Source organism: Gigantopelta aegis, chromosome 8 (assembly GCF_016097555.1).
Source record: "Gigantopelta aegis isolate Gae_Host chromosome 8, Gae_host_genome, whole genome shotgun sequence".
Taxonomy (NCBI): domain Eukaryota; kingdom Metazoa; phylum Mollusca; class Gastropoda; order Neomphalida; family Peltospiridae; genus Gigantopelta; species Gigantopelta aegis.
Genome location: NC_054706.1, coordinates 75,587,218 through 75,606,681, shown reverse-complemented (window position 1 = coordinate 75,606,681; position 19,464 = coordinate 75,587,218). Strand labels below are relative to the sequence as shown.

The window sequence follows — 19,464 nt, the reverse complement described above, 5'->3', positions numbered from 1 at the left end:
ATTACATTTAAGATCGCAACATGTATAATTGTCCATCCTCCAAATACACATCCACTTGTTTATTTTTATCTGATGATTATTTATATATGACTTATAATATTGCATATACCTGTATGTTTATGAGCCACACGGCTTAAAGTAACTAAACTTCTACTACTACTAACATCAAATTAAGCAAGATAATCTCAGCCGTTAAGACTCTCGGGAATAAAATACTGTAATTATTAATAATTGTTTTAAAGAGGTTTATCATTATCGAGTTATTGGCCATTTTACTGGTTCTCTTTTGACGAGAATGGATTGTATTTCACTAATTATATAGTACATTTGATACCTTCCAAACAGAAAAACGTGTTTTATTGTTTACAAAAAAAAAGAAGTAAATTATTAAGCAAAGTTAAATTATATCAAATGTAAAACAATATCTATAATAAAATAAAATAAAATAAAATAATGGTTTAAAGCTTCGTTTGAGGAGACTTAATGACTAAACTAAATTAATGGTTGCACGCACATTTCCCGCTGTGATTAATTGTACTTGACACGTGTCGTTTCAAACGAGGCATGTTCGAATAGCGCAACTGCACACATATTGTTTTCAATCCGTGCACGTGTGCGCGTTTACTCGACACGTGTTCCCCACACGTGCTGAACGTGACGACATGTTCCAATTGTATCGGTAAACATATTGCATTTTTATGATCACGTGACGAACAACATTATTTCACAGTGAACTGCATCAAATTAACATTTTATTTTATTTTTATTTTTCGTTTCATTTTTTTTTCTTCTTTCTTTTTCCTTCTTTTTATCGACTGTCATTATATATATATATATATATATATATATATATATATATATATAGAGAGAGAGAGAGAGAGAGAGAGAGAGAGAGAGAGAGAGAGAGAGAGAGAGAGAGAGAGAGAGAGAGAGAACTATTATTATTTATTTATTGACAAACGACTTTATATTAAATAAATAAATAACGTTTGGCGCCTAACAAACCACATTATACTTGGTTCCCGGTGTAATTGATATTTGTCATTTCCCCAGTGTTTACAATATGTTATTAGCGTTAGATCCAGAGTGATATGTTGCGTGTGTGTTCGTCGGAGGTCTCAAACCGCAGAAAATATTTTATTTCGTGGCCACGAACCTCATCGAGAGTGTTTAAGGTCGCCATCGTTCGTGCTGTGACGAGTTGGCACGACAAATCACGGAAATATTCTATTAAATAGGTTATTTTTATTGACAGAAAAATCATATTTCGTGTTTTGTGGACATCCAAAAGCTATCGTGTATCACTTTGGTGTATCGTTTGTCATGCAATCAAATTACGATTTGTTTTTTCAAACGAAATAAATAACTAGATAGTAAAAAACAAATGACAACCTTAATTTAGATTCCTGGCATGTCGAGAGGTGAAGACGGTCATTTGTCATAAAGCATGCACTTTTAACGTGGTTTTCAACAGACTAAACCTACTATGTTAACACCTGTCTACACTATCATACATTAAAGTGTGTTCATGCACTTTTAACGTGGTTTTCAACAGACTAAATCTACTATGTTAACACCTGTCTACACTATCATACATTAAAGTGTGTTCATGCACTTTTAACGTGGTTTTCAACAGACTAAATCTACTATGTTAACACCTGTCTACACTATCATACATTAAAGTGTGTTCATGCACTTTTAACGTGGTTTTCAACAGACTAAATCTACTATGTTAACACCTGTCTACACTATCATACATTAAAGTGTGTTCAAAATATTGTTGTACAAGCCGGGACAAATGTTTCTGATTGTTCACGTCTGTGTCACTTTCTGTCCATGTTTTCTTTGACACATTGTTGATGAGAGACTGGAAGGAAATAGATAAATAGGTTATAGGCTAGATCTATGGCTCTGATATCCAGCTATAGTAAATTTAAAAAGTCCCTGCAACAGACCTTTCCCTTGATAGTTCTGTAAAATTATCGTTTAAACTGTAAAAAATGAGATGTCATTGGAATCGGTGAGTAAAACCTGGTTTAGAAACAAACCCAAATCGGTTTCAGAACGTTATATGAACATTGTGCAGAATAGATGATATCACAATGCACTAGAGCTGGCAACAACATTTTAATACATATTTCTGAAGCGGATTTTTATCTGAACAAATAATATTCAAATTTTAAACGGTTTGTAATCATAGATTCCAATGAGACCAAAGTTGAAATTGAAATAAGTATTGGCATATATCTTAAGAAAAAGGTATGCAAGTATTTGTTAATTTTAATTTGACTAGGCTACTATATGATGAGATTGTTAGACTGTAACTGTTGGGATTGTAGTATTATTGCAACTAAGTCAGTAGTAACAGTATTATTATTATGTGATCCACTTCTCGCCGATATGTTTCTCTATGGACATGAGTCAGAATTTCTGACTAATCAGCTTAAATTAAAACAAAGGAACATAGCTAAAACCTTTAACTTTACTTTCAGCTATATTGATAATATATCCTTCAATAATAGCAGAATAACACATTACCATCCATTAATTTACCCACGAGAGATAGAAATAAAAGAAACTGAACATATCAAATCAGTTTCATACCTCGATCTATGCATAGCGATTCAGAGTAATACGTGCCTCCAGACTAAGCTGTATGACAAAAGGATTACTTCAACTTTACAATAGTCGATTTTCCCTATATATCGAACACTATACCTTCTGTTCCAGCTTTTTGGTGTCTACACATCACAAGTTCTATGAAACCTTAGGGCATGCTGATTGTATGCAGATTTCAAACAACGCCATATCATTCTGGCACAGAATTTGTTCTAACAGGATTATGATAACCAGGGACTCCCGAGAGCATTGAAAACGTTGCATGTAGACATTTGAAGGATATATCTACTAAATACGATACATCTTTATGTTTATTTACGGTTATATGGCGTCAGACATATGGTTAAGGATCACACAGATATTGAGAGAGGAAACCCGCTGTCGCCACTCCATGGGCTACTCTTTCCGATTAGCAGCAAGGGATCTTTTATATGCACCATTCCACAGACAGGGTAGTACATATCACGGCCTTTGATATACCAGTCGTGGTGCACTGGCTGGAACGAGAAATAGCCCAAATGGGCCCACCGACGGGGATCGACCGAGCGAACGCTGTACTATTGGGCTACGTCCCGCCCCTTCGTAGGATTAAGCCAAAGAGAATTGGTGCGCATTTTTGTGAAGGAAATTAGGCGCAATTTGAAAGGTCCATCAAAAATTAAAGAAGGAAGCTACGTATAGTTTTGGAAGATTAGTAAGCCAGAGTAGCTCGTTAAGGGGACCTAGATGGCGTTGCGTTGTCTCCTTAGGTTGCCCATAGGGGCCCTTAGATCGTGGCACGACAACCCAGGGGGGACTCGAAGCAATTGTTCCTGTCGGTGTCCTCTTTCCGTCCGTTCCTTCGTCTATCTTTCCTCTTGCTTCCTCGTCTTCCATCTTTCCCATTCGATGTTATCCGTCTAGTACACCAGCAGCAAGTAGGTTTTGGGGTTTGGGTAGGGAGGGGGGGGGGGTGTTCTTTTGTCTGACCCCCTCTGGGTGCAAAGCAAGTGTGTACTTGGAGCCGGTTTTCTTTTGTCCGACTCCTTATTAAGTACTTATATTTTTGGTGAAAATCATGTGCATTTTAACTATGGACTTGATGGCTGTATGTTGTGTTTACAAATGTGCCACCGGTCGGGCAGGATATGGTCACCTTTCGCGAAGACCTATCTTTACTGCTTTACAGTGATTCACGAGTGCATATATTCCATTGAGCTCTATCCTGTGCAAATTTGGGTTTTCTAAACTTGTCTTGAGAGCGGCAATCCTGCTACGAGTCTTGCAAGAGAGATGAAACATCCTGTTACTTATCTCATACGAGGAGTGGCTGTCCTACTAAGGACGAGCACCTGATAGTGGATAATCTATGCAATCACGACTTTGCTTAACGTCTTTTCGACTCTACTTTGTGCAGACATACGATTTTGATATCGAAATACGGTTTTGTCGACTTCATTGTGCGATTGAAGCAAAGCATGTAATTCGGAAAACAGAAATTATATTTTGGAAATTTCATCTGACGCCATACAAATATTCTAGTGCGAGAAATATTCTACTGCTATAAAAAAATAATTTCAACTTACACACATCTTAAAGTGATATATGGATACAAATGCGCTTAATAATGCAAGGGACTTAACACTGATGATATAGTCTAACACGAGTTATCTCCCCTGGGAACACCATTTTTAAAATGATGGCATTAATTTTGAATATATCAAGAACAGCACATTGCCTAAGTAATCCTCGGCTATTGGGTGTCAGACATTTGGTCATGCTGACTTGTAGTCAGCAGAGGAAACCCGCTACATTTTTACAGAGGAAACCCGCTACATTTTTCCTAATGCAGCAAGGGATCTTTTATATGCTCTAGAATAGATGTAGTGGGTTTCGTCTGTTGACTGCAAGGGATCTTTTATATGCACTGTGCTTGAACCGTAATTGGATATAAGTACGAAAATATGTTGAAATTGAAATTATATGCACTTTCCCACAGACAGGAAAGCACATACCACAGCCTTTGACCAGTTGTGGTGCACTGGTTGGAATTTGAATATATCAGTTAAATGTTTTGTTTAACGACACCACTAGAGCACATTGATTAATTAATCATCGGCTACTAGATGTCAAACATTTGGTAAGTTTGAATAATGACGTAATTAATATTCTATAGGTAACTGATAATGACGTAACTACATGTAATAAGTAATATGTAACTGAAGAATGCAACTGATAATTGATGTGTCAGTTTTATTATATTAGTTTTGTTTTTTAAATGGTATTCACGAAAATATGGAAACATTTGTCCTGGGCACACCGACATCGACAGACATTCTTGCTTAGTCGATAATATTATTCACCATGAAGATGAAGTTTTATAGCACTTGTTTAATACTAACACAAAAATAGCAGGAGCGACTAATCATTCAGGTTTGTAATGAAAGCTCAATATGTCACGTACATTTCTTCACATATTATTCTTCCCGCTAGGTGGCATAATCACTTTATCGTCTGGCCGATCTATAAAGTATTCATACGCGTTGCGGGCTTCAAATACAACGATGTGTTTTCTTTCGTTGTCGGACACAAGAGCGACAACTCTGCCGTTGTCTGACGTCAGACACACGTGACTCAAAGTGGCGGGAATCCTGAACGTGCAGATCAGCTGCTTGTGGTACACGGCCCAGAGACGGACAACTCCGTTAGACAGACCTCCGACCAACAGCTTTCCGTCGTGGGACAGGTCAGCGTTCATCAGCTGCAAAGAGATATTCTTCGTGAGAAGAATAAATGATAGAGCGTAAGCATGGCGTAAAAAAGCATAAACATGAAACGGCAAAGCGTTAAGAGCAATGTAAAGCAATCACACCAACATAGGTAATACACAATACAGTAAACACTCGAATAGAGGCCTGCATTACGAAAACAAAATATAGAAGCTGCTTTGAATAGAGGCCTGCGTCACGAAAACAAAATATAGAAGCTGCCTTGAATAGAGACCTGCGTCACGAAAACAAAATATAGAAGCTGCCTTGAATAGAGGCCTGCGTCACGAAAACAAAATATAAAAGCTGCCTTGAATAGAGGCCTGCGTAACGAACACAAAATATAAAAGCTGCCTTGAATAGAGGCCTGCTTATATAAAGACATGTTTTTTGCTATTATAGCTTTGTTAGAGTAATAACCGCTTTATTCTCGACACTTCCGTTTAATGACAATTAAAAGTTTATGACGACATGGCAAGAAGAGGAAAGTTATTTCACGTAATCAAGATTATATCTTCAATATCTTCTAAGCAAAAGAATGTAGGATAGGCGATTGACTTTGTTATTCTTTGAAAGATGTATCGGTAAGTTTGATAATGTGATTAGAGGCCGGAGCCCAAATTCACAAAAGCTTCCTAACTTAGTTGGTTACTAGATGCATGCAAGCTTTTAATTAGTTCACCGCCACACACAAACAAGTAATACAAAAAAGCTTGTTAAGGATGTCGCTTCATGGTTGACTATCAAACTATCAGGCCCGTAGCCAGTATTTCGAATGGGAGGGTTCGACTATGTATTTGTCGGGACCTTTTGGATATGAAGTTGCATGAGGGTGCAAAGCGCCTGAACTTTGTATGAGGATCCAGAGCCATACTCTTCCGGAAATTTTGAAATCTCTGAAAGTGTAAAACGCGTTTTTCTGGCATATGGGACTTAAAAATTGATAATTTAAAACAACGATTTTCGATTATTTTGTAGATTGTATTTGTGTTATTAAGGGGTTTTTTTTTTTGGTTTTTTTTTTTTTCAATATAATGAAATTCTAGCACACAACAGAAGTTAAAAGTAGGCCTATTAACCCAGTGTATTAACCCAAGGTACATGTTACATATTTTCGGCATTTGCTTATTATAACCTTAGTAACAGAAAAGGTATGTGTACCTCAGAACTATGATCAGTTCCGTTAATAATGAACATATTTATGAAAAACAAATCACATTACGTTGATAACAATTGTATCATCGCCAATCACTTTGTTAAGAGCACAGGTGTAGTCCTCAAACGTTTTCAGCAAAAGGTATATCATCCCATTTCATGTTTGTCACTGATACGTCATATCATCAAAATGGCATCTACATGTTGGCTATAAAACATTTTGAAGTACTTGGAAATTAGCTTTAAGAAAATACACAACATTTTCTGATTGACCTTAATTCTACAGGACATTTTCAAATTCAAGAGCAACAAAACTAACCATCTCTCCCACCCACCCCAAACCTTTTCCTGTCCTGGACCGGGCAGCCGGCGAGTGTCGACACCTGCGTCCATGACAGGCGTGTAATACAACAGCTTGTTATGAATGTGCACGTTAACACCTATAACCTGACCTGACCTAACAGAATTACTTTCTGTTGTTAACCTTTATTTCTAACTTTGGTTGATAAATCAATGCAAGGTGAACTGTTATCAGTGTAATATAATTATCGAATGCTACGAGGTCATCAATATAGCAGAAAGTACAATTTAATATTTTCGCTCATGTACGTTCACTTTTATATATGTTTGTTTTTTTGTCAGATTAGTTAGAAATTCTGAATCATGTACAGGTATGTGCCAGGACAGCGTGTTTGAATCTTAATTGGATATAAGCACGAACATAACTTAAAACGAATGAATGCTGGACGGCTCTGCGTGTTATAACACCAGTGTAATATTTTCCATTACATATTTACCATCTGACATCCCAACAGACAAATCACTTAGCAGCTTACTAGTGATTTGGAGATACAACCCGATCAACTCTAGACTTAGGAATCATCTTAGACGCTTGCTATAGTTAGCATAGTTTTATTAATGTGACTTGGCAAAAAACACAAGCGTTAGAGGTCAGTTTAGCAAACAGCTAGGCTTAGCAAGGTTTTATGAATTTGGGCCCGGATCTTTGAGCATCGTGAAATAAATAGAAGCCTAGGATTTTATTCAAGGCTTTGCGGTATCTGTGACTCATAGATAATATTTTAAAATCCACAATTCAAACACAATATGTCGGGTGGCCAAAAAGCTGTAACAATCTTTACTGATTTTAATTCTGTTATTATTTTAAAAAACCTTAAACCTTCATACTTGAAATTGTTACCACAGATATACTCATAATATCATATACGGTGTAAAATATTAGCCTTTCCATCTGTCCAAGTTAACCAGTAAAGAAGGATGCAGGTTTTTGTGGTGCCATTCGAGATACAACTGACAGACAATACAATACATTTACAAATTTCTAATACAGCCTTGCATTTTCAATTTCATTTATACCTTTTCACTGGCTGGTGTCGCGAATGCCATGAACAGGTTCTTCATGTTCCACACGCATATTCTGTAGGAATCAATGGACAGCATGTGTCCTTGATCCGGAGTTAAGTACATGTGCTTCACCGCCGACCGATGTGGCTTGGGTTGACCGTGGCTTTTAGACCGACGATGACTGTCTGCAAATGTCTTGCTGGAGAGGACGGAATCCTTGGTGAACACCTCTGTGATGTTCAACGAGAACGTATCGAGGATGTATATCTCCCCGGTAGTCGTCCCGATAGCCACGTCCTTCGTGTTGATGAAGAAGGCGCTCGTCGCTCTGATGTCAAGAACGTTCACGCTCTCGGCGTGAATCTCGTCTTGGGGCCTCTTCTCGTCTGACGTCTGCGAGAGGTTCGACTCCCGGGTCAAAGGTCGCAGGTTCCAGCAGACGAACATCGTCCTCCTGTCGTCTGCTCGGATGTACGCCAGGATCATGTCGAGATCTTGCGTGAACGTGAACTTGGCACGATTCGCCGACACGGCTCCGGCGACGTTACCAAGGTGGAGCGGAGTCACGGCCTCGTCGTGGTTGCTGAGATCAACAACGGTGAAGTAGAACACTGAAACATAAGGTATATTTACGCATAAAGATCATGCTTACGGTTATATTTAATAAGAATGACAAAACAAACCAAGAGTGGTATTTTACAAAGTCGTGATGATATGTACTCATGAATAACTATCAAAATGGTGATGATAGCGGTCTTTTATTTCTGAAAGTTAAGCGTATCAAACCCATCGTCATTAGCCTTCAGCCAAATAGTTGATATGGCATTTGTGGTTAGAATTTAATCTGAACAACAAAACCATAATGCATTATCGGTGCCGTATCTCTGCACAATACAGAGTCGTATGGGCATTTGGCTAAATAAGTGTTTCATTCTGTGAATCTCTATCTAGTTCCTCGTCTATTGAAGGACAGCCACTCGCAAAGAGATTCTTTACTGAGGATTTCATCCCTCGTGCATTGTTACAAATCATATCTGCTATTCGCAGATTAGTTACATACATATAGCTTAATGACATGTTTCTTTCATAGCTAGGTTAATGGACGATAGTTATTGCGTGCATGTAGTCATGCATTTTCAATGATATCGAATGATTATGCTGATGTGATAGTGAAGTGAATCAGTGAAGTACGCTTGTTATGTTGTGTCGATATCGTCCAGTGTATTATTTAAGTATGCTTACCATGCTGTGTCGATATCGTCCAGTGTATTATTCAAGTACGCTTACCATTTTGTGTCGATATCGTCCAGTGTATTATTCAAATACGCTTGTCATGTTGTGTCGATATCGTCCAGTGTATTATTCAAGTACGCTTACCATGCTGTGTCGATATCGTCCAGTGTATTGTTCAAGTACACTTACCATGCTGTGTCGATATCGTCCAGTGTATTGTTCAAGTACGATTACCATGCTGTGTCGATATCGTCCAGTGTATTGTTCAAGTACGCTTACCATGGTGAGTGAAAGTCAGTAGAGCCAGTTTGTTTTTGTCGCCGCTTATCACACTCGCCAGGATCTTGTCTTTATGTAGAGGAGCTATCGATCGCTGAGGACTGTAAATAACCTTGAAATAAACAAAATATTTTTATCCATGAGGTTGTTCATTCATTCATTATATTGTTTAACGTTTAAGTTTCTTTAAAACTAAGTGTGTGTGTGTATATATATATATATATATATATATATATATATATATATATATATATATATATATATATATAAACGTAAACACGATAGATACCAGTATGTGAATGTGTGTCTTCATCCCCTGGGTAACATTCATTTGATAATCCAGACGTTATGATCCCTTGTTTCTCAAGGCAAATAATAGTTCTACTATGAGAGTAGTAGACAATGGGAGATCAGTTCTACTATAGGCACTGTTAAACACATCTAAGTTTAGTAAATAATTATGATTAATCATGAAAATAATCGCTGATAACGATTACATTAGCAATGTAATCGATTACGATTGTGATTACATGACATTCTCAAACAATGTAATCGATTACGATTGCGATTACATGAAAACATGTAATCAATTACAATCGATTACGATTACTGATTACGATTACCCCATCTCTGATGCTGATAAAATTGTTATCTGTTATTTGTAGACGATTACAAATTTGATCCGTCTTTTCTCTTTTCGTATCATGTCCGTCAATTACTGAACCTTAATATGACACAGTTATTGAAAATAATGGTCTGTTTTGTGGATTTTGTGGATACGATATAATCGTAGTTTTACAAAAACCTAGATATTTGTTTTAACGGTAGACTAAACTCCGACAAGAGCCTTATGTGTTGGAAAGATGTATACCCGGACCACCAACACATACTGACACTGACACTGATACTGACAAATGAAAAACCATGATTATTCCTGCTAACTGGGGGCAGCCATTTTGTTTCGTTTTTGTGGCGTCCGGTGGTATAGCTTGGGGCGAAGTGACGTCAGCTCAGGTCCAACTTCTCTATTATGCACAGTGTAAACAAATGCTCTAATTTACGACAAGGCGGTTCGCTTTCATCAACCTGACTTGTAAAACAACATAAATGACTTGATAGTATAATAAACTATTTAACTAAATATATTTCAATTTGCATCAATATAACGAAATGGAGTTATAGGGGTTTTTTTCTTTTAAAAAAATCCAAAGAAAAAATGCATATTATTAGGCCTATTGGTATGATACGTTCGAGCAAAAACGACCACTCACGATACCCAAGTGATAATTCTCTTTTCTCTGGGACTACGTAATTGGTCAGTTTTGTGATGTTAGATGGGAAAGTCTACTTAATCAAGGGTGATACAGAATTACTTACAGTAATAAAGCTGGTAAAGTCCATTACGATTTGAGGTTATCACAAAATACCCTGTGAACTTAATAAAAGAGGCACGTCTTTTTAGTGTGTCTAGACACAGTGTCTAGGGACCGGCTAAATATACACCTGCCAATCAAGTACCACAGGTACAGGCCACGGAAAGAAAAGAAAAGACCAATTAACCAAGAAAACACTTCGACTATTATTTCAGTACGTGGGTTAATTTATATACAAAATATAATACAGTTATTTCAACACTGACAATGGTGGTTTATTTTGTATTGAAAAATAAACCACATATACATGTTGCTGTGTTACTGGGATGATTATTATTACAGAACATTGCGATGCATCCGCAAAAATCAGGTATGTTTTTCTTCAGTTCGAAGACTAATTCCTGACGTGACATGTTAGGTATTATGTAACCACCAGCTCACGTATTCACTGGGATGGTACAAAATGGCTGCGCCCGTTATATATAATAGCCATCACATTTAACCGTTTTATTAATTAACTATACGATTATACTTGTTAGTATTAAGCAATAATATGCATTATGTATCGTTGAATATGCACACCAGTCCAAAAGCCTTGCTTTAGCATTCCTTTAACATCTTTGGGTGCATGTATATTTTGTGTATTAGATATCCCGTTTTGAGATCAATACGTTTACAACTTTACTAGCTTTATATTAGTAGTTTCTTATACTGACTAGATGACTCACATTAAAGGTGGGGTTTTTTGTGGAAATTCAGTAACTAATGTTATAACGATAACTTAGACTCGGTCACATAACTAATTTTATAACGATAACTTAAACTCAGTATCTTATATTAACTAATTGTATAACAAAAACTTAGACTCATTATATTAACTAATTTTATACTGTTAACTTAGACTTGGTATCTTAACTAATTTTGTAACAATAACTTACGCTCAGTGACTTAAAACTAAGTTCATAACGGTAACGTAGACTCAGTATCTTAAGTAATTTTATAACGATAACTTTCAATTCAGTCTTGTATTAATTGGGCGGAATTGCTTACCTTGATGTGTTCCTTCTGTGAGCTGTCTCTGATAGTCAGGAGAACCGCTTGGTCATAGAATACAGGCGTCATCGTTTCCAACACCCCGGAGAGAGCCACGGGTCTGCTCGCCAGCAGAGAATCTGTGACGATGTTCCACCAGGCTAGTTTCTTGTCCTCTGTGAAGGTAATCAGCAGATCGCCCAACCCGAGCGCCATCACTGCGTGCGTGATATGTGCACAGTCCTGGATTCTCCCAGAGTGTTCCCAAGTTGTAGCGACATTTTCAGCTGAAGGTTGAAGCTCCTTTCTATCTGCAAACACATCTTTCTTTTCTTTGTCGTAGAACGCTGATACATCTGGGCCATTCTGGAAAATTTTTGTCTGGCCATTTTTGGCAAAAAATGTATAATACGATGGTATGTCCAGCTTGGCCTGTTCCTCCTTGATCAGGTCCTCATCCACCATCACCTGGAGAAGGTTCTCTCTGGCACATCTCAGGATGTCCTGGAAGTTGTAGACCTGAGCTGTTCCATCCATGTCCAGGGCCATCAAGTGTTGGAAGTGGGTATCATTGGTCATATAGAGAAGCTGAGTGATTGATTGTTTGCTTGCAACGACCGCATGCACCCGCAGGTCGGTTGGGATGTGGAACATGACGACAATACCAGACGCTAAAGCGACTAGAAGAAAGTGATCATCTTCTGTGGTTACCATTGACGTGATTTTCCCATTCTTGCTGTCCGTTTTCGTCTCTTGCATCACGGTGCTGAACACTTCTGGACCAGAGTTCAGAAGATAGCCCTTTATCTGGCCAGCGTTTGTGGCAAATATCACGTGGTCGTGACTTCTGGTCAGCATGCATATAGTAATTGTCTCCTGGTCAAAGGACACATCAAATTCTACCATCTGATCCAGATTGGCAATGATGGTTGCCTCGGTCTGGAACACTATGACCGTGTATTTGCCGTCTTTTGTCACAGTGACGGGCTTACAGTAGTCTGAGAGTTCTTTGGTTTCAAGAATGACCGGATCCAACAGTTCAGGTTTGGTTTCAGATACCTTCCAGATGTTGACAGTCAGGTTAGGTTGTGTTTGGAGAGTAACAACATGTGGCACGCGTTTTTCCGACATTGACGCATCTCTTATCTTCTCGTCTTCTTGTAGCACCAACATGGGTATCCCAGTTAATGCATTCACTGACTTCACTTCTTTGTCTATGGCGAAATACACAACACCGTCTGCACGGACATGAACCCACGTGATCCTGTGTGGTCCTAGTGAAACTTTGCGTAGAAGCTTCCCACCAAGAATGTCCCAGGTCTTCAGAGAGTTGTCCATGACTCCTGTCAGTCTGTAGCTGCCCCACATCTGAGGTCTGTGCAGGACAGCGTCGACAGTCTCCAAGCATTCTGCTGTTTCGACGTCGACGATGTCGAACTTGGCATCTCGAAATGACACGGCATACCTCCAATCGCTGCTCGCCAGTATCATAGAAGAGTTCTTGATGAACGGACCACTGCAGAACCAGCCACTAAAGAACATCGTGGTGGTGCTTGGAATCAGGATGGGAGAGTGCACCTGCTTCAGCCAGACCTTAGCCTGATTGATAAACTCGTCGATATATGCTGATGTATGCCCTGGAAACTGGGAAACAATTGTGGCTAGCGAAGAAGGATTTTCCTCGATGATTAGTCTCAAGTTGAGCAGAAGTCGCTGAATTGCTAAAATGTCAATATCCATCTTATGTATTCTTAACGCATACTTGCAGTCAGAGAGGAAATCGCTCAAGAACCCTGCATATATTTCATTAATTATCCACGAAAAGTTCAAAAGAACATGATCTTTTAAGATCTTCAATGCTTCATCTGGATTACTATTTGAATGGCACAAGTGGTATGGAACTGACCTCATAGTCCTCCAGTTCTGTCCCAGAAGAGCCGAATTTTTGTTTTCTGTAATGTCCTGCGCAGTCAGCAAGAGGCCTGTCTTGACAAACTGGAAGAACGTCGCCATGTGTGTATGGATGTCGGCAGCAAACCCATCTGTCAGATATCGCTTATCAATAACGTCAGAGAATGACTGGTGTTTAATCCGGACAAGACTCTCACCATCCACTTTACTAGCGATAACGAATGGCTCGATGTACGAGAGGATTCTCGACAGCTTGCTCTGATACGGGTATCCCTCTAGAACACTGATTTCTGTGTATTCACTCTGGATTTCGTTAAGCACCTCTGGGTGAGAGACGACCAGATGAAGAAGTTCGGAGTGTGCCAGACCGTATCGAGAACTGCGGAGGCAGCAGAGCGTATACTTAGTGAGCACTTTACCAGTTTCATTCTCCAGGGAATTCAAAAGCTGGTCAAAACAGTCGCCCAGTGTTTCCAGACCATTAATCTGAGGTAAAACACTCGAGGGCCAGTGTGTTATCAACGCAGCGCATATTGTTAACACAAGCGGGCTTTCTTCGTGTGACAGTTTGTTCATAACTAACACCGTCTGGTCATCGGTAATTTTTCGGTTCTTTCCATTGATTATTTTCTCGATCATCTTCTGCCTTTGTGGTCCAGACACGCCTTCTATAGCGAGGTACAAACATGTCTGTGGGCACGATTTCAAAAGAGTCATGTAAGGATGCCCGAATCTGACAGTGAGAATAAATATCACATCCAGTGGAAAGTCTTCTATGAGGGGTGATAGGTAGTGTGGCTCCACGTCTGGCAGTCTCTCCAGGGCGTCCACGATGATGACAAGAGGTCCTGTTCTCTGTTCGCTGGCCTCCTTGATGATCTGTCTGAACAGCTTGATGAGCTCTAGCATGGTGATCTGGGGAGATATCCGCAGACTGATCGTGTACAGGAAAGCTATCTGCTTGCACAGACTGATCAACGTGTGGTACAACGACGACGTTCTCAGCGAGTGTCCCAGCAGTCTGATAACGACTGTGGTCTTGTCGTTCCATTTCAGGACAATGTCGGCAATGTGAGATGCAAACATCGTCTTCCCCGAGCCTTCCTCTCCAGTGATGACGATCGCTTTCTTATGCGAAGGGTTGGCCAGGGCGTCTCTAATTTTCATCAGCTGCTGATGATTACCGAAAGGCATCCAATGCTTGCAAGCCACGTTCACCAAATGGACGTGTTGTACGAGATCGCTGGTCTCTGTCAGGTGGTCGGAAGGATCGAATTTGAGCAGGTCTAAATTTTGGTCCAGCAGATCCATAACGTGATTGAGGAAGGTCGTGCACATGTTCCTCATGTAGGTGAGACTCGACTGTTTGCCTCTCACCAGGTTGATGATGTTCTCCTCGCAGTGGTATGAGCTGAAGTACCTGCTGATGATGTCGTGCAGCTGTGACGACCCACACGGAATGCTCTTATCATCACTGCCTTTCAACATGCACAGGATCTGTGTCTGCGGCAGTCTGCAGCCAAGAAGGCCACACTCTATTTCTTTAGCTATTGCTGAAATGAAATCGGCATATGTGTTAACATTAAGTGCAACTTAATAATACTGATTATTTAATGTTCGTATTTTTCTTGATTTTCATAAATCATTATGGATTTGATACTCTGGTTATGTTGGCAGTTTTGTTGAGTTGATATGTTAGATGTTTACTACATTCGTTTGTTTCTACTTTAAAACTAGAAACAAATCACTATGGTGTACAAAACTGTTTTGCCATTGTTTTATTACAAATACATTTGGTTTCCATATACTAGGTACATATTTGTTTCATAAGTTATTCTTCTCCTGTCTATACTTATCAGAGATATATACTCTTCAAAAAACGAAACGCAAAAGGGTACAAATGGGTTATAACTCCGATTTTATGTTTCCTACCGGTTCATGCTTTGTGAATATAAGGTCATTGCATGTCCCAAACACATTCCCATGGTTACATTCGATAAAACGCAGCTACTGTACAATAAAGTTCCAAAATGTGAATATTCGCAAAAACGCAGCCACGTGCAAACCATGTCACCACTGCACGTGCGTTGTCTGCACGTGCAACATGAACACCGACAGTATAAAAGTGCAGGGTGTTCGCTTGCCTGGCCTCTGTATCTGGCCGACAGTTGACAATCCAGGACATGCCACGTCTCAGTGAACCGCAGAGAAACAATGCCATCGGCCGACTAGACGCAGGCGAATCCAGAACGGCCGTTGCCAGGGCATTCCATGTGTCCCCAAGCACCATCTCCAGACTGTGGGACCGTTACCAGCAACATGGATCAACACGTGACCTCCCTAGATCCGGTCGACCACGGGTCACTACCCCCGGGCAAGACCGCTACATCCGGGTACGCCACCTTCGGGAACGATTGACTACTGCCACCTCCACAGCCGCAGCAATACCAGGTTTGCGCAGGATATCCGACCAGACCGTACGGAACCGCCTACGTGAGGTAGGAATTCGTGCCAGACGTCCAGTTCGAGGTGTCATCTTAACACCACAACACCGTCGACTCCGACTGCAGTGGTGCCAGATTCATCGACAATGGCCTCAACTGCGATGGAGACAGGTGTGGTTCAGTGACGAGTCCCGATTTCTGCTCCGACGTCATGATGGAAGATGTCGCGTGTATAGGCGTCGTGGAGAACGTTATGCGGCAAACTGCGTGCAGGAAGTGGACAGATTCGGCGGCGGTAGTGTCATGGTGTGGGCAGCCATCTCACACACTGGCAGAACTGACCTGGTCCACGTGCAGGGCAACCTGAATGCACAGGGCTACATTGACCAGATCCTCCGGCCACACATCGTTCCAGTTATGGCCAACGCCAACGCAGTGTTCCAACATGACAACGCCAGGCCTCACACAGCACGTCTCACAACGGCTTTCCTACAGAACAACAACATTAATGTCCTTCCTTGGCCATCGATATCACCGGATTTGAACCCAATTGAGCATCTATGGGACGAGTTGGACCGACGCCTCCGACAGCGACAACCACAGCCCCAGACCCTGCCCGAGCTGGCAGCAGCCTTGCAGGCTGAGTGGGCCACCATCCCCCGGGACGTCATCCGTACTCTGGTTGCTTCAATGGGCAGGCGGTGCCAGGCAGTTGTCAACACACGCGGAGGCCACACCCGGTATTGACTCCAGATGACCTTGACCTTGGTGGTGTGTCCTATCACTTACTCACAATGGACTAGAGTGAATTGTGAACAATCCTGCAACATTTGGTAATTATCGGACTCACCATTCAATAATTAAATCAATTCTCCAAATGTTACGACAATGTGGTTTTGCGTTTCTTCTTTTGAAGAGTATATATTAAAGACATACTCGTCCATTTAAAGAAGTTCTCCGTCTGTGGTCCCATGGTTCCCTGGTTCCTGAGTTTCTCCATGGCTGCGTCTAGTGACTCTGTCAGAGTGTCGACACAGATATCAGCGTCCAGCCTCATGTCCAGTTCCTCTTCCTGTAACCGAAGCCATACGCCAAACACAATTTAAAACATGTATTGTTTTGTATTCTTGAAAATTCAAATCGTTTGTCCTAGTCTTTGAGGTACGTATGTTGTTTTTCTTTCGCATAAAATGTCATTAGAGCTATCACAAAGACCATAAGGACCAGAAACACACTGGATTTGTTAAAAAGTATAAATTACGCAAGAGGTTATAAATAATATGATACCAGGAAATACTTTACTTTAATAATTTGCAATTCGTAAACACAGATAATATTATACTGTCGTGGACTTAAACACTGACTGTATTGAATTACACGTCCTGAATTGTGCTTTCAGTGTTGTTTTTTGTGTTGTTGTTGAGGTGGTGGTGGTGGTGGTGTGTGTGTGTGTGCGTGCGTGCGTGCGTGTGTCTGCGTGCGTGCGTGCGTGCGTGCGTGCGTGCGTATGTTTGTGTGCATGTGTGTGAGGGGTTTTTTGGTCAATATTAAATAAATAACAAATGTTTGGTTTTTGTTCTTAAATTATTTGACTTTACCGATGTAATTATTTTACTGCATAACTAGATCCACAACCTAGGACCTTTTTGTAATCGCAAAGTAGCAGTTCAATAATGTATAGACTTATTTTCATACACCGGAAAACCTTCATAGATTATGACGAGTTGTGTCTGTAATCATATTTTTGTAACTAATAACAATTATGATAAATAAATAATCTTACTGCCAGCATGTATATGGGTGGGATCTGATTGGTGTCCAGTCTGTAGTACTCGTCCAGAAGTTCCACCCCTGGTAGGTTGTCGTGGAGGAACACCTCACGGATCGCCTCCAGGTCCACGCGAGTCATGTAGCCAGGCAGCTGCTTACCGACGTTGTTTCCGATCAGACACTACAGAGAGAGAAACAACTTACAACATACAGAGTTGATACACAATCCATTCCTACTCCTCACATTGCTTAGTCCATCCATTCATTGATTCTACTTATGCTTTCATCGCTATGTCAATGGAGGGGCGGGACATAGCTCAGTGGTACAGCGCTCGCTTGATGCGCGGCCAGTCTGGGATTGATCTCCTCGGGGGGCCCATGGGGCTATTTCTCGTTCCAGCCAGTACACCACGACTGATATATCAAAGGCCGTGGTATGTGCTACCCTGTCTGTAGAATGGTGCATATAAAAGATCCCCTGCTGTTAATCGAAAAGAGTACCCCATGAAGTGGCGACAGCGGGTTTCCTCTATCAATATCTGTGTGATCCGTAACCATATGTCCGACGCCATATCACCGTAAGTAAACTGTGTTGAGTACGTCATTTCCTTCCTTCCTCATGTCAGTGGCTTCACTGAACCAATGCTCCAAGATTGGTATATCAAAGGGCCACTGTATGTGCTGTCCTCTGTGTTGGAAAATGCACATAAAAGATTAATTTCTTCTGATTGAAAATGTGATGAGTTTCTCTAATACTATGTCAGAATTACCAAGCCTATATTCAATATTCAAAAGCCGATAATTAAGTAATTAATGGGTTCTAGTGGTGTAGATAAACAAAACACACTTCATATCATATACATTCATATATTAACCTTTTACACCCTTTCCATACTCAGGTTATATTTTGGCGCTTGTAGTTAATTTGAAAATATAAACTGTTTACACAAGTATAGTTAGTTTACTGACTACCACGTCAGCAAGATACTCAACACCCAAAACAATATAAACTTACATGATCAGTTCGTACCTCTAATAATCATAACGATATACATTATTAACAGTATTTACCACAAAGTGAGGTCCGACTGACAAATTTCGACATTTTTCTATCTCCTCCTGACATAGCTGAAGAGTGATAAAATCATTGCTCATTCTACTCCCAATGCGCATGTCTACCACGTGACAGTTCATTCCAAGACGTTCACAGAATCTGCTAAGTTCTGGATAAGCTACCTCGGCCAAAAATTCCCTTTCTTCCGCCATATCTATAAATATAGAACAAATTAGTAGTTCATAACAGAATCTATCTAGCTTTGGTCAGACTATTTTATAACCTGCATCTACTTTATGGTGTGGTACGCTTAGGTACGAAATATGTGGACTGTGGAGCATTTCGTAAAACGAGAGTTCGCAGTAAGATCATTGTAAAGGGAAATTAATGTTTTACATACAGTAGAATCTCATTGGCTCGAACACCCAACGGTCGAACCTACCGGTATTCTCGAACCAAGAACAATGTCCCGATTTTTTCCT

The 19,464-nt window shown here is 40.2% G+C and overlaps 1 protein-coding gene across 1 annotated transcript in view; it reads right to left on the bottom strand.

Annotated features, from left to right (window-relative positions):
- Positions 1 to 4,852: 4,852 nt before the first annotated feature.
- LOC121379831 (NACHT domain- and WD repeat-containing protein 1-like) overlaps positions 4,853 to 19,464 on the bottom strand; it is a 15,413-nt gene continuing 801 nt past the window's right edge. Inside the window, exons 2-8 of the mRNA XM_041508482.1 lie at positions 19,000 to 19,196; positions 17,942 to 18,109; positions 17,095 to 17,230; positions 11,822 to 15,267; positions 9,399 to 9,510; positions 7,899 to 8,497; positions 4,853 to 5,374 (exon numbers count right to left, since the gene is read on the bottom strand). Of these exons, the coding sequence (XP_041364416.1) occupies positions 5,069 to 5,374; positions 7,899 to 8,497; positions 9,399 to 9,510; positions 11,822 to 15,267; positions 17,095 to 17,230; positions 17,942 to 18,109; positions 19,000 to 19,196 (4,964 nt within the window). The 3' untranslated portion in view covers positions 4,853 to 5,068. The remainder of the gene's footprint in view (positions 5,375 to 7,898; positions 8,498 to 9,398; positions 9,511 to 11,821; positions 15,268 to 17,094; positions 17,231 to 17,941; positions 18,110 to 18,999; positions 19,197 to 19,464) is intronic.